Source organism: Haematobia irritans, chromosome 3 (assembly GCF_050003625.1).
Source record: "Haematobia irritans isolate KBUSLIRL chromosome 3, ASM5000362v1, whole genome shotgun sequence".
NCBI lineage: Eukaryota > Metazoa > Arthropoda > Insecta > Diptera > Muscidae > Haematobia > Haematobia irritans.
The window spans coordinates 171,102,319-171,126,934 of record NC_134399.1 but is presented as its reverse complement, the minus strand read 5'-3'; the positions used below and the strand labels follow the sequence as shown (position 1 = coordinate 171,126,934).

The 24,616-nt window shown below is 29.5% G+C and overlaps 2 protein-coding genes and 2 long non-coding RNA genes across 5 annotated transcripts in view; 1 reads left to right on the top strand and 3 right to left on the bottom strand.

The window, feature by feature from the left end:
* baz (par-3 family cell polarity regulator) overlaps positions 1-14,621 on the bottom strand; it is a 224,456-nt gene extending 209,835 nt beyond the window's left edge. For both annotated transcript variants that reach the window (XM_075303133.1, XM_075303136.1), the window contains exon 1: positions 12,998-14,621. In XM_075303133.1, coding sequence (XP_075159248.1) covers positions 12,998-13,117 — 120 coding nt within the window. In that variant the 5' untranslated portion in view covers positions 13,118-14,621. The remainder of the gene's footprint in view (positions 1-12,997) is intronic.
* A 1,224-nt stretch (positions 14,622-15,845) lies between these two features.
* Positions 15,846-16,250, bottom strand: LOC142229891 (uncharacterized). The gene is made up of 2 exons (XR_012720523.1): positions 16,113-16,250; positions 15,846-16,044 (listed from the first exon to the last, which is right to left on the bottom strand). It is a non-coding gene; the product is annotated as an uncharacterized LOC142229891 (long non-coding RNA).
* A 348-nt stretch (positions 16,251-16,598) lies between these two features.
* On the bottom strand, positions 16,599-17,478 carry LOC142229890 (uncharacterized). Its single transcript, XR_012720522.1, has 3 exons — positions 17,251-17,478; positions 16,850-17,193; positions 16,599-16,792 (listed from the first exon to the last, which is right to left on the bottom strand). It is a non-coding gene; the product is annotated as an uncharacterized LOC142229890 (long non-coding RNA).
* A 3,374-nt stretch (positions 17,479-20,852) lies between these two features.
* LOC142230167 (uncharacterized) lies at positions 20,853-21,937 on the top strand. Its single transcript, XM_075300797.1, has 2 exons — positions 20,853-21,293; positions 21,508-21,937. Exons 1-2 carry the CDS (start codon positions 20,918-20,920, stop codon positions 21,894-21,896), a joined length of 765 nt encoding a protein of 254 aa, XP_075156912.1. The 5' UTR covers positions 20,853-20,917; the 3' UTR covers positions 21,897-21,937.
* The last annotated feature ends 2,679 nt before the right edge of the window (positions 21,938-24,616 follow it).

Below are 24,616 nucleotides of genomic sequence, written 5' to 3'. Positions count from 1 at the left end.
TACAAATAAAATCTCTGTGAGAAATAACAATGATTTTTCAAAAAAAAAAAAAAACAGAATAACCAAGGATGAAGTTTTGTCCACAGAAGATTACCCTACTACACTGAAGGAATATTTTTCTTTTCTGATGAAAGACATTTTTGTCAAAAAGAAGTTTTCTTTCGAGGCTAAACAAATAACATAATTTTAGCTTAAGGTTTATTCTCTTTTAAAGAAAGGGGATTTTTTATTGCTTCGGTGCCCATTGAGAGAAACTTTTGATTCATAATTTATTTTATATATTTATCTGTTCAAAATACATTAAAAAAAGCATGACAGATTCCAAAGATTTTGTCTTTACACTAATGATTTTGGTATTGATTCCGAGCCAAAGAAGCGGAGAATGAAAGTAAGGATACGAGGGAGCCACCGTGGTGCAATGGTTAGCATGCCCGCCTTGCATACACAAGGTCGTGGGTTCGATTCCTGCTTCGACCAAACACCAAAAAGTTTTTCAGCGGTGGATTATCCCACCTCAGTAATGCTGGTGACATTTCTGAGGGTTTCAAAGCTTCTCTAAGTGGTTTCACTGCAATATGGAACGCCGTTCGGACTCGGCTATAAAAAGGAGGTCCCTTATCATTGAGCTTAACATGGAATCGGGCAGCACTCAGTGATTGTGATACCAATGTGGTATCACAATGGACTGAATAGTCTAAGTGAGCCTGATACATCGGGCTGCCACCTAACCTAACCTAAGGATACGAGGGCAGTTCGGAAACTTCTTAGCCTAGCACAAAAAGCGCGATATAAACAGAAAAATTTAAGTGTTTTGCAAACTTCCATCTCTGTTATGAACACATGTTGAAATTTGTTTCGATCTGGCAACTCCTTCACATAGAAAGAGGTGTTCAAAAAAGACGCATCCGCAATTTTTTTTCAATGGAAAAATTAGAAATGCGTGCTGTCATTAAATATTTACATAAAAAAGGTTTACCGGGACAAGAAATTCATAATGATATGGTGAATGTATTAGGTGAAAGTGCTCCTTCATATGCAACAGTACAAAATTGGGTTGCTAAATTTAAACGTGGTCGTACAAGCATTGAAGATGAACCACGTAGTGGACGTCCAAAAACAGCAACAACAACAGAAATTGTAGCCAAAGTGCATGATATGGTATTAAATGATCGACGAATAAAAGTGCGTGAAATTCCTAATATCATGGGCATCTCAAATGATCGAGATCTTTTATTTTTGCATGAAGAACTGCAGATGAAAAAGCTATCTTCAAGATGCATTCTGCATTTGTTAACATTCGATCAAAAACGCATAAGAATGAACATTTCTCAAGCTTGTTTGGATCGTTTTAAGCGAAATAAAATGGATTTTAAGCGTCGTTTCATAACTGTTGATGAGACATGGATCCACCACTATACTCCAGAGACAAAATAACAATCCAAACAATGGACTGAAGCTGGAGGAGGAAGTGCCCCAAAGAAGGCAAAAACAATTCAATCGGCTGGTAAGGTTATGGCAACGGTTGTTTGGGACTTCAAAGGTATTTTATTGATTGACTATCTGCAAAAGGGTAAAACAATAAATTCAGAGTACTATTGCAACCTTTTGGATCAATTAAATTTACAAATTCGAGAAAAACGTCCTGGCTTACAACACAAACAAATAATTTTTCATCAAGACAACGCAACAGCGCACAAGAGTGTTTTAAGAATGGCTAAAATCAACGAATTAAAGTACGAGTTGCTTGATCACCCACCTTATTCTCCTGATTTAGCTCCCAGTGACTTTTACTTGTTCCTAAATCTGGCAAGCGTTTTACCTCAAATGAAGATGCAATTAAGTTGTAAACCATTATTTTGAAGATCTTGAGGAAAACTATTTAAATCAATGGATAGAATTTCTAGAAAAGCGTTGGACTAAGTGTATTGAAGTTTCAGGAGATTATATTGAAAAATAAAAATATTTTTGAAAAACTAACTATTCTCTTTCATTGATAGGCTAAGAAGTTTCCGAACCGCCCTCGTACTTTTAAAACACAATTCTCTTTTAAATTTGAGTTTTACGTACTTGATTCTAGGAAGCAAATTATAATTTATTCGTTCTTTCAGCTTTTTTCTTCATGTGCTATCAAATTCATTAAAAATCTTATTCACGACATAATAAATAAAAGTAAAGTGTAAAGAAGATTCCATTAATTTAGAAGAATTTTACGGAATTATTACACAGAAAAAAAATTTCACGAAAAATTTTCCAATCAATGTCTTAATTGAGTTTTAAAAAATATTCAATTTAAAATTTAATTGATTCAGCAATTGTTTTTATTGTAACAAAAATCTCAAATCTCAAAAAATTATAGTATAAATTAATTTTTTTAATGGGATCAATACATTTTTTAATTGATGCTATCATTTCTGTGATTGAAGATATTTCAATTAAAAATTCGATCAATAAATTTCGTGATTGAAGACAAAAAATATTTTCTTGTGTGTAGCCAAACAAACAGTTTTAATTCGAATCACCTAACTATAAAGGAAAAAAACGACTTCATTAGAGAGTTAATCGACTTTAGGGCAAGGAATAAAACTTTATATCAGAGAAATGTGTCCTCTATGCTAAGCAAAATTCCCATTCGTATTTTAAGGACATGAAATCTTTGGCCTCACGACAAAAGTTTTTTTTCCGTGTACATACTTGAAACGTACCTTTTGTATATATAAGGAATAGGCTCATCGTAATTGTTATACAGTACACCGAAAGAAAAAAATACCTTCTTTCTGAACGAACGTTTATACAAACAAATATCTTCTTTATTACTCGTTACGTATTTCAAGAGCAAATAAAGTAAAATGTATTTGCTTATGATAGAAATATTTTTAGTATTAAAAAACATAAATAAGGAAATAACAATACTGTCCATATAGACGAGAAGATTGGCATCGAATTTCCAATTGAAATAAATTCTCCAAGTTTTTTTTAACTCGTTAATAATTTTATGAACATTCCTGAGAATTGAAACTTCTTCGCATATATTATCATCTTGGATATGATTCACTGCCTATCTGAAGGGTTTGAAGTATTTGGAGTTTGCGCGTTTGCTACTTTTTCTACATTTACGACATGTATATGACGTTTACGAGACGTTTACAAATTTGCAACTGAACGAACGTTTAGACAAAGAAATGTCCTGTTTATTTTTCGTTACGTACTAAGTGATATATTTTTCGGCAACTTCAAGAAAGTTTTTTAAACATAATTAATTTTTTTCAAAATTTCGTAGTTGAAGGAAAAAAGTTCAAGATGGATGCAGTTAAGATAAAGTTGGCAAATTTTAAGAATTTCTGTGCTCTTTTGTAGGAAATTAAAATTTAGTAAAATTTAATAATAATAAATCCCATGAAAAAAAAAAAAAACAATCAAATAAAATTGTTTTAATTGGGGAGGACTCCGTGCACACAAAAAAATCTGATTCAACCATGAAATTAATTGAATGTCCGTGAAAATAAAGTTAACCTTAAAATTTATGTTAACATTGTCTTAACGTTAACAGAGCTCTGCTAAGTGCTAAACAGAGAAAAAATAAAGTTAACTTTAAAAAGAGCAACAAATAGTTAAAATAAAAAACGATCATTGTGCAAAAACTATAGAGGGGGCCGTATACACCCATATACCAAATTTTAGGGCACGATGAGTAGAATCTAAATCCGAAATAGTTTCATCAAATTCATTGCCATTCATTCATTGAATTTGAGATATTTTCACTTTAAGTGACAATTGAGTTAAAGTTACAAAACAAATGTGACCACTGTGCAAAAACTATAGAGGGGGCAGTGTACACCCATACACCAAATTCTGGGGCACGATGAATAGAATATAAATCCGAATGAATGGCAAAGAATTTCATGAAATTATTTCGGATTTAGATTCTACGGATTTAGATTCTACTCATCGTGCCCTAATTTTGTATATGGGTGTATACTGCTCCCTCTATAGTTTTTGCACAGTGGTCACATTTGTTTTAACTTTAACTCAATTGTCATTTAAAGTGAAAAATAGATTCTACTCATCGTACCCTAAAATTTGGTATATGGGTGTATACTGCCCCCTTTATAGTTTTTGTACAATGATCGTTTTTTTTTTTTTTTTATTTTAACTATTTGCTCTGTTTAAAGTTAACTTTATTTGTTCTCTATTAAGCACTTATCAGAGCTCTGTTAACGCTTTGTTAACGTTAAGACAATGTTAACATACATTTTAATGCTAACTTTATTTTCACGGACGTATTAATTGATCCAATTAATTTCTTTAATTGAAATGTCTTCAATCACAGAAATGATAGTATCAATTAAAAAATTAATTGATCCAATTAAAAAATTAATTGATACTATTTGTGATTAATTTTTGTTTCAATTAAAAAATTTGATGAATCAATTATATTTTTAATTAAAATTTTTTTTAAAACTCAGTTAAAATTTTAATTTGAAAATTTTTTTCTGTGTGTTTTTTGAGTGCAATTTCGGATTTTCACATCTTTATATAGCTAATGGACAAACTACGGATTCCAATTAATAAATATATAGGTTTGATAACACCCAAAGAAAAATATGTTCCTCTGGAACGAAATGTTAGTCATACATATTAATCTTCACAAATTTTTCTCTTTGTGTATGCCTCCAGAAAAAATGAACATCTTATTATGCCTCACACAGAAAAACCTTATAATAATGGTTATGAATGACTTTTCATCTCCACCTTCTTTGGCTCTTCCTTCATCCTAATTGGAGATGGTAGAAGAATGACCGTAGAGTGGTTAAGTTGTTTTCTTTTGGATTAACGTGTGTGTGTGTGGGTTGATTACAGCTCTAACTCACCGAACAAGAGATCTCTTTGCCGACAATGTTCTACGTAACAGAATAAAAAAATTTTGACCTGTCATGTTATCACTCTTATCTAATATTAAAAATGAATAATTTCTTCTTTTCAATTTGTTGTTAATATCTTTGGCTCAATTTAGGGAGGAGAAGTGATAGATAAATGGAATAAAGAAACACTCCTCTTAAGTGCTTTACAATTATGACTTCGACATACTGACGCATCGTTTTTGATTTATTTATAACCCAATTCGATCTGGTCGGAGGAAAATATGTGTTATACTCAGAATGATGCCGGATTGTTGCTCAATGATTGCAATGTTTTTATTTATTTTGATTTTATTTATTTATGTTTTTTTATTATTATTTAATAATACCATCCTTATGTGTGTGTTGATGATGTGTCGTGGCTATTAAATTATAATAAAATGTTCATGTTTTCGTTAATTTAATTTAGTTGAATATAACTTAATAAAAATACTATCTTCTTTACTAAAAAAAATCGGTTGTAGACATTTTTACGCGTACTCAACATTTCTACCTGATTTGCCCAATTCAACTTCAATTTTTGGATGCGATAAAAAAAAGGAAAAAGATATCAAATTTCCTTCCCGGAACTAGAATAAAATAAATGTTTATTTTTCGACTACATTTAAAGTTCAATTTTACACCCCCATATGTTTATGGTATAGCCTTATTTTTCAGTTTAATGAATATTTATATAACCTGTCGTCGTTGTCCCACATAAATTTGACTTACATAGTTGTTTTTGTAGTTCATGTTTACATTTACAACGGCTGAATGAATGAATGGAAATAGTAACGAGAAATGCCTGCATTTTTGAATTGGTAATAATTGTAAAAAAAGTAAAACTCAAGTATTTCACACAAAACTAGATATACACTATGTGCGCATGTGCAACAGCCACTTGAGTAGGATGCCATTAAATTTGATTACTAGACGGGACTTGAGAGTCACAACTAGTTAATATTACTACTGGCATGTTTGCTACCCTAAGTCACTCATCTCTTTTGGAAAAATCGAAATATTCAAAAAATTCTTTGGAACCTATTGATAGTTTTCTTTTATTTTATGCAGCACTTTCATTTGTATATTTTTGTCTATTTTATTTTAATTTTTGTTAAAATTTAAAAAGAAAACACTACAAACTAAATTAAAAAAAAACGGGAATTGGAAATGTATCTACGGGTTAAATATATTCATTGTTAAATTTCACATGGACAAAAAAAAAAATCACGTATTATACTTATGACAATAAAGTCAAACTGTAACATTTGTTATCGCAAGTTTATGGTAGAAAAAAAAATGGAAAGATGATTGGATGTGCAACTACTGGTTTTATAAAAAAACGAGGGATGGAACAAAATTAGAAGGGAAAGAAAAAATTTGGTTTCCAAACCTTAATCGTTTTACGAATAATCTTTATGCGTGATCTTCTTTACATTCATGGTAGTTAGGCTTACTTTGAAGACATACGACTTTTGTGCATATATTGAGTAATAAAATTTATTATAAAGTCTATATTTTTTTTTTGAGTGTTTTATGGAAAAGGAAAAGTTGGAAAAAGTAGGATTATTGAAACGGCCTTAAAAAGTGTCTTCTGGGCCATATAAGTACATTAACCACGGTTGCCACTCGCGCCAAAAACTTTTACCAAAAATCTACCCAAATAAATACAAAAACTTATGAATTTTCAAAAAAATTTTCAAAATTTTTTTCTATAGACAACTTTGTCAAAATTTTATTTCTAAAGAAAATTTTGTCAAAATTTTATTTCTATTGAAAAATTTAGTCAAATTTTATTTCTACAGACAACTTTGTCAAAACTTTATTTTGTCAACATTTTATTTCTATAGAAAATTTGGTCAAAATTTTATTTCTATTTGGTCAAAATTTTATGTCTATAGAAAATTTTGTCAAAATTTTATTTCTATTGAACAATTTTGTCAAAATTTTATTTTAAGTTTATTTCAATTTTGTCAAAATTTTATTTCTATAGAAAATTTCAATTTTTTTTCTATAGAAAATTTTGTGCAAATTTTTTTTCTATAGAAAAGTTTTGTCAAAATTTTATTTCTATATAAAATTTTGTCAAAGTTTCATTTCTACTGAAAAATTTGGTCAAAATTATATTCCTATAGAAAATTTTGTCAAAATTTCATTTCTATAGAAAATTTTGTCAACATTTTTTTTTTCTATAGAAAATTTTGTCAAAATTTCATTTCTATAGAAAATTTTGTCAAAATTTTATTTCCATAGAGAAATTTTGTAGAAATTTTAGTTGTATAGAAAATGTCAAAATTTTAGTTCTATAGAAAATTTTGTCAACATTTTAGTTATATAGAAAATTTTGTAAAAAATTTTGTCAAAATGTTATTTCTATAGAAAAATTTTGTCAAAATTTTATTTCTATAGAAAATTTTGTCAAAATTTTATTTTATAGCAAATTTGGTCAAAATTTTATTCTATAGAAAATTTTGTCCAATTTTTTTTTCTATAGAAAAGTTTTGTCAAAACTTTATTTCTACAAAAAAATTTAGTCAAAATTATATTTCTATAGAAAATTTTGTCACAATTTCATTTCTATAGAAAATGTTGTCAAAATTTTTTTCTATAGAAAATTTTGTCAAAATTTTATTTCTATAGAAAATTTTGTGAAAATTTTATTTCTATACAAAAATTTTGTCAAAATTTTATTTCTATACAAAAATTTTGTCCAAATTTCATTTCTATAGAAAATTTTGTCAAAATTTTATTTCCATAGAGAAATTTGGTAAAAATTTTAGTTGTATAGAAAATGTTGTTAAAAAGTTTTTTCCATAGAAAATACTGTCAACATTCTATTTCAATAGAAAATTTTGTCAAAAAAAATTTTTTTTCTGCAGAAAATTTTGTCAAAATTTTATTTCTATCGAAAAATTTTAAAAAAAATTTTATTTCCATAGAAAACATTGTCAAAATTTTATTTCTATTGAAAATTTTGTCAAAATTTTATTTCTATAGAAAATTTTGTCAAAATTTTATTGCAATAGAAAATTTTGTCAAAGTTTTATTTTTGTCAAAGTGTTATTTCTTTAAAAATTTTGTCAGCATTTTATTTCTATAGAAAATTTTAATAAAATGTTGTTTCTACATACAAAAAAAATTTCACGAAAAATTTTCCAATTAAAATTTTAATTAAGTTTTAAAAAATATTCAATTAAAAATTTAATTGAATCAACAATTTTTTTAATTGAAACAAAAATCAATCACAACAATAATAGTATCAATTAATTTTTTAATTGGATCCATTAACTTTTTAATCATTCATTTTGAAAAATTTTTTTCTATAGAAACTTGTGTCCAAATTTTTTTCTATAGAAAAGTTTTGTCAAAATTTTATTTCTACAGAAAATTTTGTAAAAATTTTGTCAAAATTTTATTTATATTGAAAAATTTTGTCAAAATTTTATTTCAAATTTATTTCAATTTTCAATTTTGTCAAAATTTTATTTCAATTTTCAATTTTGTCAAAATTTTAGTCAACATTATATTTCTATAGAAAATTTTGTCAAAATTTTATTTCTATACAAAAATTTTGTCAAAATTTTATTTCTATACAAACATTTTGTCAAAATTTTATTTCCATAGAGAAATTTTGTCAAAATTTTATTTCTATAGAACATTTTTAAAAATTTTAGTTGTATAGAAAATGTTGTCAAAATTTTAGTTCTATAGAAAATGTCGTCATTTTAGTTATATAGAAAATTTTATCAAAATGTTATTTCTATAGACAAATTTTGTCACAATTTTATTTCTATAGCAAATTTGGTCAAAATTGTTTTCTATAGAAAAGTTAGTCAAAATTTTATTTCTATAGAAAATTTTGTCAAAACTTTTTGTCTATAGAAAATTTTGCCAAAATTGTATTTCAAATTTAATTTAGTATTTCAATTTTGTCAAAATTTTATTTCTATTGAAAAATTTAGTAAACATTTTATTTCTATAGAAAATTTTGTACAACTTTTATTTCTATATAAAATTTTGTCAAAATTTAATTTCTATAGAGAATTTTGTAAAAATTTAGTTGTATAGAAAATGTTCTATAGAAAATTTTGTCAACATTTTAGTTCTATAGAAAATTTTGTAAAAATTTTAGTTATATAGAAAGTTTTATCAAAATTTTATTTCTATACAAAATTTTGTCAAAATTTGTAAGTACCCCTTAGTTTAAGAGGAATATTTTGCAAAATCTACCAAAATATCAAGAATTCTACCAATCTACTAAACAATAAAAAATCTACCATTTTTGGTAGAATTCTACCAACCGTGGCATTGACACCGCATTTTGTCAGTACACACCTCAGCTTTCATACAAAGAAAAAATTATGTTGACATCTTTATGCATTCAAAAGTTGCAGCGTTATTTCCAATATAAAAAGCGATTTGAACCACCGTGCGATGCACCTCTGTCTAAAATTTCGTTTGGGTGGAAAAATTTTTTTGCTTGCAGTATGATAATTTTAAACATACCTCGTATTTACTCCAATTTTAATTTTTTTGTTTATTACAAAACTTATTGTCATTTAAAAGCTAAAAACTTTTTTGAATTAATTCAACATTATTAAAGGAAGACAAATGGGGAACATTATCAGATTTAATTAAACAGGTTTTTTTATGTGTCAAGTACCTACCCACTGTGTAGATTTGGTTTTTAGGCCGCATTTATATCCAAGAATATAAGCGCATTTCGAAATTGGTCTTGGCTTTTAAGTGAAGAAAGCCAAAAAACGACATTTATTGCTTTCCTACGAAAAAAAATCAGCACGTGTGTGGTATGATGGGGTAATGTTCTTTTCATTAGAATTTCAGTAACATTTTTTGAAATCTATTTTTTTATATAAAATGCGTTTTGCAATTTCTAGATAAACAACTTCTTAAATATGATATCTTTATTCGTATATTTAATTGTAATTATAGGAAACCATTTTTATATGAATTTGTCTGTGTTTTTTTTTTTTTTGTGCAACTTAATCGAGTTTATTGTCATCATTTTAAATCAGGTCTGGTTTCTACAAATTTGCTGATTATGGTGTTTCCCACGTTTAGAAATGCACAGCCAGTTGAATGGGCGTTTAACACACAAACTTTAGAGCATTTATGATTTGAATTTTCTTCAGTAATCTTAGACATAAAGCATCTCAGCTATAAATGATAAACAAAACGTTCGTTTATCTTTTAAAGTAAACATTTTAGAAGCATTCTTTCAGAGATAGAATTGTGCTGATCGTCGTTATGAATTTTATGATAATCAGAGAATATATATTAAAGTAGTTGTGGTACTTTATTATACTCTACTGGAGAACTAGAGAGTTTGTAATGTTCATTCAAAATATATGAAGTCGAACAGAAAAAAAATTGATTAATTTTCTTTAAATAAAAACTATTGGTGAAAATGGTCAACAAATCATTATTTCTAAACTCGTGATGTATAGGACAGGTTATGCAATTTGACCATGAGTTCCCATGTGGAGAATTAAAAAGTATTTTTTGTCAAAATATTGTTTCTGTAAAAAATTTTTCAAAAAAAAAATTTTTTATACAAAATTTTGTCACAAATTTATTTCTATAGACTATTTTATCAAGAGTTCATTTTGTAAAAATTTTATGCCAAAAATTTTATTACTCTAAAAATTTTTGTCAAAATCTTATTTCTATAGAAAATTTTGTCGAAATTTTATTTCTATCGAAATTTTTTCAAAATTTTATTTCTATAGAAAATTTTTCAAAATTTTATTTCTATGGAAAATTTTGTCAAAATTTTATTCCTATAGAAAATTTTGTAAAAATTTTATTTCTATAGAAAATTTTGTCACAATTTTATTTCTATAGAAATTTTTGTCACATTGTTATTTCTATAGGAAATTTTATCAAAATTTTATTTCTGTAAAAAATTTTATTTATTAGAAAATTTTGTCAAAATTTTATTTCTAAAAAAAATTTGTCAAAATTTTATTTCTATGGAAAATTTTCTCAAAATTTTATTTCTTTAGAATATTTTGTCAAAATTTTACTTCTATAGAAAATTTTTTCACAATTTTATTTCTTTAGAATGTTTTGTCTAAATTTTATTTCTATAGAATTTTTTTTAAAAATTTTACTTCTATAGAAAATTATGTCAAAATTTTATTTCTATAGAAAATTTTGTCAAATTTGTATTTCTATAGAAAATATTGTCAAAATTTTATTTCTATTGAAAATTGTGTCAAAATTTTATTTCTATAGGAAATTTTGTGAACATTTTATTTCTATTGAAATTTTTTTCAAAATTTTATTTCTATTGAAAATTTTGTCAAAATTTTACTTCTATACAAAATTTTGTCGAAATTTTATTTCTATAGAAAATTTTGTCAAAATTTTATATCATTTGTTTTGTTTTGTTATTGTTGGTTTTGTTCTTTAAGCATTGTTGTTGTTTTTTTATTTCAGCTTAAAACCATACATTGACTAAACTACAAGAGTAGCTTAACCAACAGAGGAAAAGAAGCTGAAATAAAAAAACAACAACAAAATTTTATATCTTTAGAATGTTTTGTCAAAATTTTACTTCTATAGAAAATTTTGTCAAATTTTTATTTCTATAGAAAATTTTCTTCAAAATTTTATTTCTAAAGAAAATTTTTACAAAATTTTATTTCTATTGAAAATTTTGTCAAAATTTTATTTCTATAGAAAATTTTGTCAAAATTTTATTTCTATAGAAAATTTTGTCAAAATTTTATTTCTATAGAAAATTTTGTCAAAATTTTATTTCTATTTAAAATTTTGTCAAAATATTATTTCTATAGAAAATTTTGTCAAAATGATATTTCTATAGAAAATTTTGTCAAAATTTTATTTCTATAGAAAATTTTGTCAAAATGTTATTTCTATAGAAAATTTTTTTTCTATAGAAAATTTTGTCAAAATTTTATTTCTATTTTGTCAAGATTTTATTTCTATAGAAAATTTTGTCAAAATTTTATTTCTATAGAAAATTTTGTCAAAATTTTATTTCTATTTAAAATTTTGTCAAAATATTATTTCTATAGAAAATTTTGTCAAAATTTTATTTCTATAGAAAATTATGTCAAAATTTTAGTTCTATAGAAGATTTTGTCAAAATTGTATTTCTATTGAAAATTTTGTCAAAATTTTATTTCTATTGAAAATTGTGTCAATATTTTATTTCTATAGAAAATTTTGTCAAAATTTTATTTCTATAGAAAATTTTGTCAAAATTTTATTTCTATAGAAAATTTTGTCAAATTTTTATTTCTATAGAAAATGTTGTCAAAATTTTATTTCTATAGAAAATTTTGTCAAAATTTTATTTCTATAGAAAATTTTGTCAAAATTTTATTTCTATAGAAAATTTTGTCAAAATTTTTATTTCTATTGAAAATGTTGTCAAAATTTTATTTCTGTTGAAAATTTTGTCAAAATATTATTTCTATAGAAAATTTTGTCAAAATGTTATTTCTATAGAAAATTTTGTCAAAATTTTATTTCTATAGAAAATTTTGTCAAAATTTTATTTCTATAGAACATTTTGTCAAAATTTTATTTCTATAGAAAATTTTGTCATAATTTTATTTCTATAGAAATAAAATTATGACAAAATTTTCTATAGAAATAAAATTTTGACAAAATGTTCTATAGAAATAAAATTTTGACAACATTTTCTATAGAAATAAAATTTTGACAAAATTTTCTATAGAAATAAAATTTTGACAAAATTTTCTATAGAAATAACATTTTGACAAAATTTTCTATAGAAATAAAATTTTGACAAAATATTCTATAGAAATAAATTTTGACTAAATTTTTATTTCTATAGAAAATTTAGTCAAAATTTATTTCTATAGAATATTTTGTCAAAATTTTATTTCTATAGAAAATTTTGTCAAAATTGTATTTCCATTGAAAATTTTGTCAAAATTTTATTGCTGTTGAAAATTTTGTCAAAATTTTATTTCTATAGAAAATTTTGCGTAGAATTCTACTAAATGTGGCACACGTGTTCCGGGTCCATAAGTCTTTTTATTATATATAAATGATTGTAAGGCAATAGTATTTCTTAAACTTACCTTTCCTGCTGCTTTTTTATACCGCCTTGTTGCTTCATGAATTAAATCCTTGACCAAGAGATTGCCATCGCCACATGGCACCAGGATCCGCGTATCACCAAAGCAAACAGTCACCTTCATATTGGAAAAACTAGTTTGTGCTTCAGAAAATTTGAAAATATGTCTTGAGAATACACTTTAAAAAATCTTCACAAAATAAACCCCAAAACACTTGTTTGATTATTTGTTTTATAAACCGCACGTTGGCTCTCTTGTGGTTGTTGTTTTTTTTTTATAATGTATCCACTAGTATTCAGCTTTGTTTTTATTTTTTCCACTTTACTTTTAACGTGTGTTTTTAGCGTAATTTTCTTACTGTAATTATTTTATTTTGAATTTGTTTGTTGGAGTTTCGCTTTATTATATCGTTTTGTTTGTAATTCACTCACACACACACATACAAACAGCCAGTTCTCCGGTGCTTGAAATTATTGTTACCCAAAGCAAAACAAAGAGGGAGGGAAAAAATAGTAAAGACAAGAACGACGTTACTGATGTATATTGTTTTTGTTGGTGTTTGCTTTTCGATGTAGTTTGGTAAAAATGTTTAAAAAAAGCAGCTGCAGTCGTTTTCGTTGTTGTTAGTGTTTTCCGTTGACACAACACATTGTATTTGTATGGGTTTTTGTTGGTACAATGTTTGGCCCGATGTCGCGGTCAATCGTTAGAACGAATGTTGTTTTTGTTTCTTTCCTCTTTTCGTTTCTTAAAGGACACTTGTGGGTATAGCTTAGGTGAACTAAAGAAGTTGCATAAATTCTTAAAGCCACATTTGTTAGAAAGAGATCACCATATCACCCAAGAGGGGAGAGAATACAATGACAAAAGATAATTTGTTTAATAATAACGATTATTATGATGATCCTCTTTTAATCTTGAAGAATATTTCAGCGATTTTATTTCAGGTAATTGTGCACTTGATGGATTTTATTTCACTTGGCCCTAATTTACGACGTTATGATCACTACACCTTGTATGAATCATGAATTTAACCTTTTTAGCTGGCTATATAAACGCACCTATGATATCAATTTACTCTCATTGGGCCAAGAAAATAAAGAAGTTACAATCATACACAAACTATTGCCATACTGTACATTGCATCATTATCATTTAAGGTCGTATATTCATATTACAAATAAATTTGTATGGCCCTTTTTACTAACGAATTTTATTTTTGTTCATTTGTATTTCTTTGCTGGCCATGTTAATTTTGTGTTACTGTCTTTCTTATATTCACTGATCGATCATACAAACAAAACTTGTTTCTTGTGTGTTTTTTGCACCTTGTGTTGTTTTTTTTTGTGTTTAGTGAAGTCGTTATTTTGTTGTTGTAAATTCTTTAACTTAAAAACTAAGCTTTATAATTTCGTCGTTGTTTATGATATCGGTCGGTCACCACTTTAGAACTTATTTTCTAAAGAATAATTGCAATATTATTTTATTGTAACAAACATTTTGTTAACTTGAAATTGATATAGAATTTCGTATTTTTGTTTTCTTTTCATTTGTTAGCTTCACATTTTTCCGTTGGTTGAGGAAAAAAACTCGCGCGCACCGTCCGTTTCGTTTGATGGTTGAGAAAAAACAAAGAGAGGGAATGGTATTGAGAGAGTGTGGGCAGAATGTGGAACATAAATACCATCCATCAATAGCTACAACCATAAATCGTTTATCGATTTAGGTGTTATCGAAATAAGAGAGTCATCGAAGCCACAAAATAAAGTTATCGCCAGACAAAATCATTATAAATGAATATATTATTGCCAAAAGGTATAAAAGGTGATAATAGATCGGAAAATAGAAATAACTATGTAAATACCTTGTATTTGCAACTTAACTTTTATTCATATTAAAATGTTAACGGACTGTAATCGATATAATTTTAAGAAGGTATTTGAACAAAGTTATTGGACTGCAATTTTAAATTACCAATTATCACGTACAGTATGTACGCCGTTCAGACCCTAAGTTTATGTGTAAAGAAACTTACAATGTGGCCAATTGCTACTAATTTTCGGCGATAATACTTAGTACTATGTTCGTTTATGTGTAAAGAAACTTACAATGTGGCCAATTGCTACTAATTTTCGGCGATAATACTTAGTACTATGTTCGTTTCTGCGAAAACCGAACCCTGCCAGCATTTCAAAGTTCCATTTCATCTTCATCGCTACCACAGACTCGTAAATGTCACTACAACCATGATACTGTGATGGGGGGCAGCATATCATAAAGTACAAAATGTACTTCATACATGTATTTTGCCATCACTAGTTTTACAAAAGCCATTTTATTTTTTGTGAAACGCCAAGCGCAACCAGCTTGTTATATTTTATTTAAATAAAAACGAAAATAAAGTTCTGAAAACATAGATTTTACGCTTAAAATTGTGAAAGGTATATTGGTGAACAATTTTTGATTTTCCAAATGGAATAAAGTGATTGTTTTTCAAATATTTTATAGACACGCTGCCTCCATCGAATAAAAGCACTGGCTGATAGACGTGAATTTTTCGCACGAAAAAAATAGGCAGGCATATCCCCTGCCAACATTTTTTGAATTTGGGGGCGCTTCTGAGAATCCCCACTACGTCGTAAACAGTCGTATACGATATCCAAAACTCCTCGGAAAAGCGCCGTCACTATTGAGAAGTTGTACCACGCCAAGTTACTACAAAAAAGTATCGCATGAGTGCAATTATTAGGAGCCCTTCTGGATACATTTAGAAGGACGCCAATAAGAGCCCCTTCAAACAATCAGACAAAGTGCATTTTAAGATAGTTGGGAAAGAATCATTGTGGTCAAGTAAAACACGATTGTTTAGGTGTTTATTAATTTTATGAAACATTTATAAATTCTCATAAATATAACATTTATACGACTATCACATCACATTTAACACATTTTTATGCATTAATAAGAGATTGATGTTGAGTTACAAGTTGTAAGTTAAATGTTGTAGCGTCTATCAGCCAGTACTTTTATTCCCAATGGAGGCAGCGTGTCTGGAAAAATATTTGAAAAACTATCACTTTATTCCATTTGGAAAGCCAAAAATTGTTCACCAATTTACTTTTCACAATTTTAAGCGTAATAACTATGTTTTCAGCACTTTATTTTCGCTTTCATTGAAATAAATTATAATAAGCCAGTTGCGCTTGGTGTTTCACAAAATATAAAATGGCTCTTGTAACAATAGTGATGGCAAAATACTTTCATGCGAATAGTGATGGCAAAATACTATCACAGTTGGCGATTGTTGCAGTGTCACTTACGAGTCTGTGCCCTGCCAACATTTTTTGAATTTGGGGACTCTTTTGAGAATCCCCACTACGTCGAAAACAATCATATACGACATCAAAAACTCGTCGGAAAAGCGCCGTCACTATTGAGAAGTTGTACCACGCCAAGTTACTACAAAAATGTTTCGCATGAGTGCAATTATTAGGTGCCTTTATAGATCAATTTAGAACGACGCCAATAAGGGACCCTCCAAACAATCAGAAAAAGTGCATTTTAAGATAGTTGTATAAGAATCATTGTGGTCGAGTAAAACACGTTTGTTTAGATATTTATTAATTTGATTAAACATTTACAAATTCTTAAAAATATAACATTTATACCACTATCACATTACATTTAACATAATTTTTGGCATTAATGATGATGTTGAGTTACAAGTAGCGAGTTACATGTTGCTGCGTCTATCAACCAGTGTTTTTATTCCATGGAGGCAGCGTGTCTGTAAAATATCTGAAAAACAATCACTTTATTCCATTTGGAAAATCACCAAATTGTTCACCAATATACCTTTCACAATTTTAAGCGTATAATCTATGTTTTCAGAACTTTATTTTCGTTTTTATTTAATTAAAATATAACAAGCTGGTTGCGCTTGGCGTTTCACAAAAAAAATGGCTTTTTTAACAGTAGGGATGGCAAATTTCTTGCATGTACTTTTTGATGTACCTTTTCATGATGGTTGAAGTGACATTTACGAGTCTGTGGTAACGATGAGGTTGAAATGGAACTTTGAAATGCTGGCAGGGTGGTAGCGATGAGGATGAAATGGAACATTGAAATGCTGGCAGGGATGTTGCTGCGTCTATCAACCAGTGTTTTTATTCCATGGAGGCAGCGTGTCTGTAAAATATCTGAAAAACAATCACTTTATTCCATTTGGAAAATCACCAAATTGTTCACCAATATACCTTTCACAATTTTAAGCGTATAATCTATGTTTTCAGAACTTTATTTTCGTTTTTATTTAATTAAAATATAACAAGCTGGTTGCGCTTGGCGTTTCACAAAAAAATGGCTTTTTTAACAGTAGGGATGGCAAATTACTTGCATGTACTTTTTGATGTACCTTTTCATGATGGTTGAAGTGACATTTACGAGTCTGTGGTAACGATGAGGTTGAAATGGAACTTTGAAATGCTGGCAGGGTAGTTACATAGTGGGTACTACGTTCGGTTTTCGAGTTGAAAACCACTTTATTTTCGCGATTACTTTTCCTTAAAGGTAGGTACTATGTTTATTGGCACGAAAAAAAAGTCCCTAAATCATTCTTTCGCGTTGAAAAATGAGAGTGTTGACACTAGATTTCGAAGGAAGAAAACAACCATTTTGGAAATATTTCGCGTTTATTTCTCCGAAATTTAATTGACAACATCGCCAAACGTTATAAAATTATTACATATGTATACGCAGCAGCTGATTAGATTGTTTACACACACGCATTCATAATAATTGTTTTGAAAAGTTTTTTCTACCAGTTTTTAAATTGTTTTGCAACCAAACCTCACACAGCACTGGACACTAATAATTGTTAAGAATAAAACGCCAGCCGCTCTACTCCTGGTGTCTTACCACATTCGGCAACAGCTTTAACGACATGTGGTACATTGTCGTCTTCTTCAGCTTTTCCAAAGGGATACCGTCAATTTGTAACGCCCATCTAACAAACATATAATTCCGGCAATGGACTCATTCATCAACAAACTTAATTCGTTGGTATCCACAATATCTACACAATCGCATTGCAATACCAGCGGACAAGAGTGTACTTATGCCCATGCTGTTGCCGCCTCACTAGCAATTTCAAATCCAGTGGTCACCATCACGGTTCCCACAAAGGATAATAACGCCATTTTATTTGCCAATGTTGTTACCTCGGGGGGAACAACATCATGGGGTGACCAGTTAAAACACGTACACCATACAATAGCTATAGTCAAAGTGAAACTTTTTGTTCAATCAACATAAGCCTATAACTCACGTTCAAGGGTAGTTCCTAAGCAAAAGTCACTGTTCCCGACTTATATTTCGCAAGATAATTCGTCACAAAGGGATGTTAGTGTTCTATACCAGGAACTCTTCGTTGACTGAAATTAATACATTGAGATGCAAAGTGGCTGGTTTACGGAAGAATGTTTCTTGTTATACTCTCCCAATGTATAATTTTATAACTATTTCAGTCACGTTATAAAATTCAACCAGTGTTTTGAATCGATAAAATGCAAGATATATGCATAACTAATTTTTGCATTTTATTTTTGGAACATAGCAATTTATTCTTGTGATTCCATTCGTAGCTACCATAGTACTGTAACATCAATCGCACTGCCTTCTTTATAATTACGGTGCACGGCCAGCATTTGTGTTTATTATCCCTATACCCAGTAAAAAGAAACGATTGTAAAATGAAATTCACTAAATAGAACTTTATTTTGTTAACACTTTTCTATAAATTTCATGTTATGTACATTATTTCTATTCTATCATGTAGTAGGGAGCCGGATTCATGACGAAAACACCACTCCAAGTTATTTTTATTTCGTCAATCGATCTTATTGCATTTTTAAATAACAATGCGAACCACATTTGTATTGTAATTTCACACAAATTATTTGAATAAATAAATTATTTCTTAATTCACATTGCAAATGGCGCCATGTTTTGAAACTAACTAATCTCAACATATGGAAGGATTTAACACGATCTAATTAGGGACTGTGCGCTTTACGTCAGTTGTTCAACTCGAAAAAAACAAAGTACCACAAATGAAAAAATATTTCGGTAGTTTTTCGCATTTTTGGTTTTGTATGGGATTTCGCTGCGGAAACCGAACATAGTACTTACCTTAAGGCCGGTATGCACCTCTAGCGAAATTTTCGGTAGCAAAAATTTATTTAAGTCTACAACAAAAAACAGGGCTGTGTACACAAATTTTAAACCAGCTAATCGCTTTTAAAAATTGTTAATATATGTTCCAAATATTCCTCAAAAAAATTGTTTATTATTTACAGACCTTTTAAAACTTTTACGCACACAATGATTGTAATAAATTAAATGTTTGCTGCCAAAATATGCTTTTGACAACCCTGTTATTTTCATTAGAGGTGCGTACCAGCTTACGAAATTGAACGCTACCGAAAATTTCGTTAGCATAAATAGCAATGCATTTCTTATGGGAATGACATTTTACGCTACAGGTGCATACCGGCCTTTAAATAATAGAAATTATAAAAGAAAACAAACTTATTCCTGTAAAGTCTTGTCGAAATCTAGAGAAACAAGAAACATCGGATCAATTGAGTTAATTTATCTGCTTTAAGGTGGGTACTATGTTCGGTTTTCGAGTTGAAAATCACTTTATTTTCGCGATTACTTTTCCTGAAATAATCAAAATTATAAATTAAAACCAAAATATTCCTGTAAAGTCTTGCCGAAATCTAGGGGAACAAGAAACTGCGCATCAATTGAATTAATTTATCTGCTTCATATTGAACTGTTTTATTAAAGTAACCGCGAAAATTTCAACTCGAAAAGCGAACATAGTACTTACCTTTATATTGAACTGTTCTAATAAAGTAACCACGAAAATTTCAACGCGAAAAGTGAACATAGTACTTACCTTAAGGACGAAACTTGAGCCGTGTAATTCGCCGTTCACATTAAAAGTTTATCCGGCAATAGTGTCCGTGTCCAACATTTCGAAACATATCCCAATTTTTTGCCACATTATAAATTTTGATCGACTTCATAATCGATTCTGATACTTGTTAATATGATCGATAACACGTTTTTCCATTATTTAGTCATCGCCGACAATTCGTGTCGATTGGCCACACTATAAGATTCTTTACAAACACAGACATTACGTCCGGAATAACTTACACTATGGTCGGCGCATTATACAAATATTTTCCTAATCTTATGCGTCTTACAAATTATAAGTTTTTCCGGGGGAATGTCTGTGTTTGTAAAGAATCTTACAATTTGTCCAATCAATACGACAATTCGTTGATGACTAAATAATCGGTAAATGTGTTATCGATCCCATAAACATGCATCAGTATCGATTATGCCTTGGGGCTTAACTTATAGTGTGGCCAATATATGGGATATGTTCGATACGATTACTTTCCTCCGGATAAACTTATGCGCTTTACAGACTATCAGTTATTCCGGACGACAGTACTCGTGTCGAACATATCCCATATATTGTGCACATTATCAGTTAGGTCAGAAGGCATAATCGATACTGCTGCATGTTTATGGGATCGATAACACATTTACCGATTATTTAGTCATCGCCGACATGTCGTATCGATCCGACACACTGTAAGATTCTTTACAAACACCGACATTCCGTCCGGAATAACTGATAGTCTGTAAAGCGCATTATAGTCTGCAAGGTGCATTAAAACCCATTGGCCAACATATCTAATGGACCGAACGTCCCAAATGCTTGTGGGAGATTTACTTCACATCTGGTCGATATGGCAACACACCTGATACACGTGAAATATATTGTTTTGGTTTTGATTACTGCAGATAGTTGAACATAAAATTTTCTTAAACAAATTAACAATGTCTTTAAAGACGAAAAAACCTAAAAAGACAAAGAAACAAACGAAAACAAACCAAGTAACTCTATCCGATGATGTGGAGATGTCAGAAGCCAATGATGAACTACCAAGATATGAGGACAATGAAAGCACAGAAATGCAAAATGTTGCTGACGACGATGGAACAGGATTAGCTCATGAAAGCACTGCGGAGGAGGATGAAATGGATTTAGAAAATTTCCAACCTAGAACTGACAAACCTAAAAAGAAACGAAAGAAGGGCATAATATATATTTCCAATATACCAAAACACATGAATGTGACACGCATTCGAGAAATTTTGGGTGAATATGGAAATATAGGGAGAGTATATTTGCAGCCAGAAAAACTTCCAGGCGGTAAGTATAAATAGGGTATAAATGGAGTTTAAAGAATTGAGGCAAATATTTAAAACCTTGTTATATATTACAATCAAAGGCTATGGTGATATCTGAAAACCTATTCTATTCTTTCCCAATATTGGATAGCTCGCTCCAAGAATACTCCACCATAAGGTTTTAATCTCAATTCGAAACTGCCAATATTCATTTTTATATTTTCTACATTTTATAGGGGACGATAAAAAGAAGAAAAAACGTAAACCATTTGCACGTCACTTCACTGAGGGATGGGTAGAATTTGAATCGAAACGTGTGGCCAAACAGATCGTACCACTTCTTAATAACAAACAAATATCCACCCGCAAAAAATCACAATTCTTTGATTACCTATGGAGTATGAAGTATTTACCCCGTTTCAAGTGGTGTCATCTAACAGAGCGTATGAACTATGAACAAGCGGTACATAAACAACGTCTAATGGCGGAAGTATCACAAGCTCGTAAAGAGACAAACTTCTTCCAAAATAATCTGGACAAAAGTGAATTTATTAAGAAGAAAGAAAAGAAACTTAAAACATTACAAGAAAAGATGGCAAATAAAAAGGCAGAAGCTGAGAGTTAATTTAAAATGTTATAAAATTGAAAAAAAGTGGTGTGGTTGTTTTTTTTTTTTTTTTTTTTTTTTGAAATGGTATGTTTGGAAATCCGACAAAAATTATTAATACTGATTTTGTTGAATTACCCTGGGAGTTGTGAAAAAAAGATGTGAACCATTAAGGAATTTTCGTTCAGTCCGAGCGTTGGTGTTTCAAATAGCTAGCGATAATAAATCGATATTGGCCTTGCCCGGAGATGGTTCAAGTTTAAGTTAAAACGTGGAATAGTTGAGGTAAGTTAAGAATAAATTCATGCTGACATCTCTATGGCTTCAATGCTGCCCCATCCCGCGAATCTAACCAAGCTCCCAACGCATTGTTCAATGGTACGATGAATTGTTTACGGAAACAGTCCTACACTGGCGCGTTTCATGTTTCGTGAACAGACCCTACTGCAAACGGGTCTATGGCCCGTGGTTGACACAGGGTTTGGCATCCTGCCCAAGGATTTCAAGCACCCAAAATGGAGTATATTAATTTTCTTAAAAATTCGAAAGGGCTACTATTATATGTACCGAAGGGCACTACATATCGCCCAAGCGGCAGCCATGTCTGAGTGTTTACTGAGCCACGTCTCTGTATGTCTGTTTTAAAGTCACGGTTCATTTCATGGATAAAGATATCACCATAATTTTCAGTCAGACCTATAGGCGTTAAAATTTGGTCACCTCGATGGTATGAGATTTTGTTTTAACTGTCAAATCCTCTATTATGAACCGATTTCCATGATTTTTAGTTGGTTAGAACCTATTCAAACGCCGAATGCCACTTATAGTTCCCGAGATAAGGGACTTACAATTATTGTTTTTTTTTAATTTTAACAAACTGGGACATTCCTTACAAAAGTTTAGTGCGTTGAAATTTTGCACAGGTCAACATTCACATTCTAGCTACACATTCTAAATTTGGTTGAAATCAGATCAGATTTAGACAAGGCTGTAGCCAGGATTTTAATTAGGGGGGTTCAACTTAGAAAAATATATATTCATATAATCTCATGTGTAGAAAATTTTATTTATGCATAGGTATGTATACAATATTTTTATAATATTAAATTGAGCCGACGGGCTTTTTGGGCAGCAAATAAATCAATTACTTCTTCAGTCGGCACATTTATTCGGCGATGAACCGACATTAATGCCAATCCATTGAGTCTACTCTCGGTAGTCGAATTTCTAAGATACGTCTTTAATCTCTTCATTGTTGAAAATGAAAGTTCGGATGAGTACGTAGTAACTGCAGGGATGGAAAATGAAGCACTATAGTACTTTTTTCAATACTTTTTCACCCCGGTCAGTACCGTAGTACCCCCGCGAATGATTTAGTGCCTTTTGTGTAGACATTTTTGAGTCGATATCAGATTTATGGTACAATAGCTTTGACAAAATATTTTAATATTTTGAGAAAGTCTTTATCACCCTTATTTGCTAATAGTATTTTACAAATATGGCAAAACAAACATGTTCATGTGGAAAGAAAATCTCGATTTTGTAAAAGACATAGTCAAAACCCGGATTTTATTGAACTTCAAGAATGTTTTAGTCGAAAAAAGAATGTGATTCTATATTATCGATTTTTTATTTCGGTAGAAAATGTTGTCAAAATTTTATTTCTATATAGAATTTTTGCAAAATTTTATTTTTATAGAAAATTTTGTAAAAAATTTATTTCTATAGGAAATTTTTGCAAAATTTTATTTCTATAGAAAAAATTTTGCAACATTTTTTTTCTACAGTTTTTTTTTTTGCAAAATTTTATTTCTATAGAAAATTTTTGCAAAATTTTATTTATATAGAAAATTTTGTCAAAATTTTATTTTCTTTAAAATTTAGTCTCTTGACAATAATTTTCCAGTGAAATTTTTGTTGAAATTTAGTAAAAAGTACCTTTCCGCTCAAAAAATACCTTTTTTGTACTTTCTTAAAAATTGTATTTTCCATCCCTGAGTAACTGGCAAAGTGACCAAAATTTTTAAAAGAATATGCACGTTTGGAAATATCTCTTTATTGCACTCTCCAAGTGCTTCCATCGCTGAATTAGGCAGGTTCTTTTCGCAGGTTTTGCGCCATTTCATTTACACATGTGTGTTTGGCTGTTTCGTTGTTGTTGCTATGGGCAAACAAAGTGAGTCATGTTCACAAAAAGAACAACAAACACAAATAAAAAGCAGAAAGACATTTTCCATTTGATCCCCCCCCCCCCCCGTGAATACGGCCTTGGATTTAGATATAGCAGCCAAATATCTCTTGCGACAGATTAGATTCCTCATCATTGAGCTTAATTTAAAATTGGGCCGCACTCCGTGAAGTGGTATTACTATGGATATGTTAATAAAGCATACTACCATACCTTACCACCCTGGTGGAGCCACCATGGTGCAATGGTTAGCATACCCGCGTTGCATACACAGGGTCGTGTGTTCGAACCCAGTTTCGACAAAAAAAAAAAAACAAAAAGTTTTTTCAGCGGTGGATTATCCCACCTCAGTAATGCTGGTGACATTTCTGAGTGTTTCAAAGCTTCTCTAAGTGGTTTCACGGCAATGTGGAACGCCGTTCAGACTCGGCTATAAAAAGGAGGTGCCTTGTCATTGAGCTTAACATAAAATCGGGCAGCACTCAGTGATAAGAGAGAAGTTAACCACTGTGGTATCACAATTGACTGAATAGTCTAAGTGAGCCTGAAG

What these genes read in the sequence shown, in the direction of transcription:
- LOC142230167 (XM_075300797.1), top strand. Translation starts at nt 20,918, where the DNA reads ATGTCTTTAAAGACGAAAAAACCTAAAAAGACAAAGAAACAAACGAAA. An exon ending in GCCAGAAAAACTTCCAGGCG is followed by an intron (nt 21,294 to 21,507) that starts GTAAGTATAAAT and finishes TACATTTTATAG; the next exon opens with GGGACGATAAAAAGAAGAAA.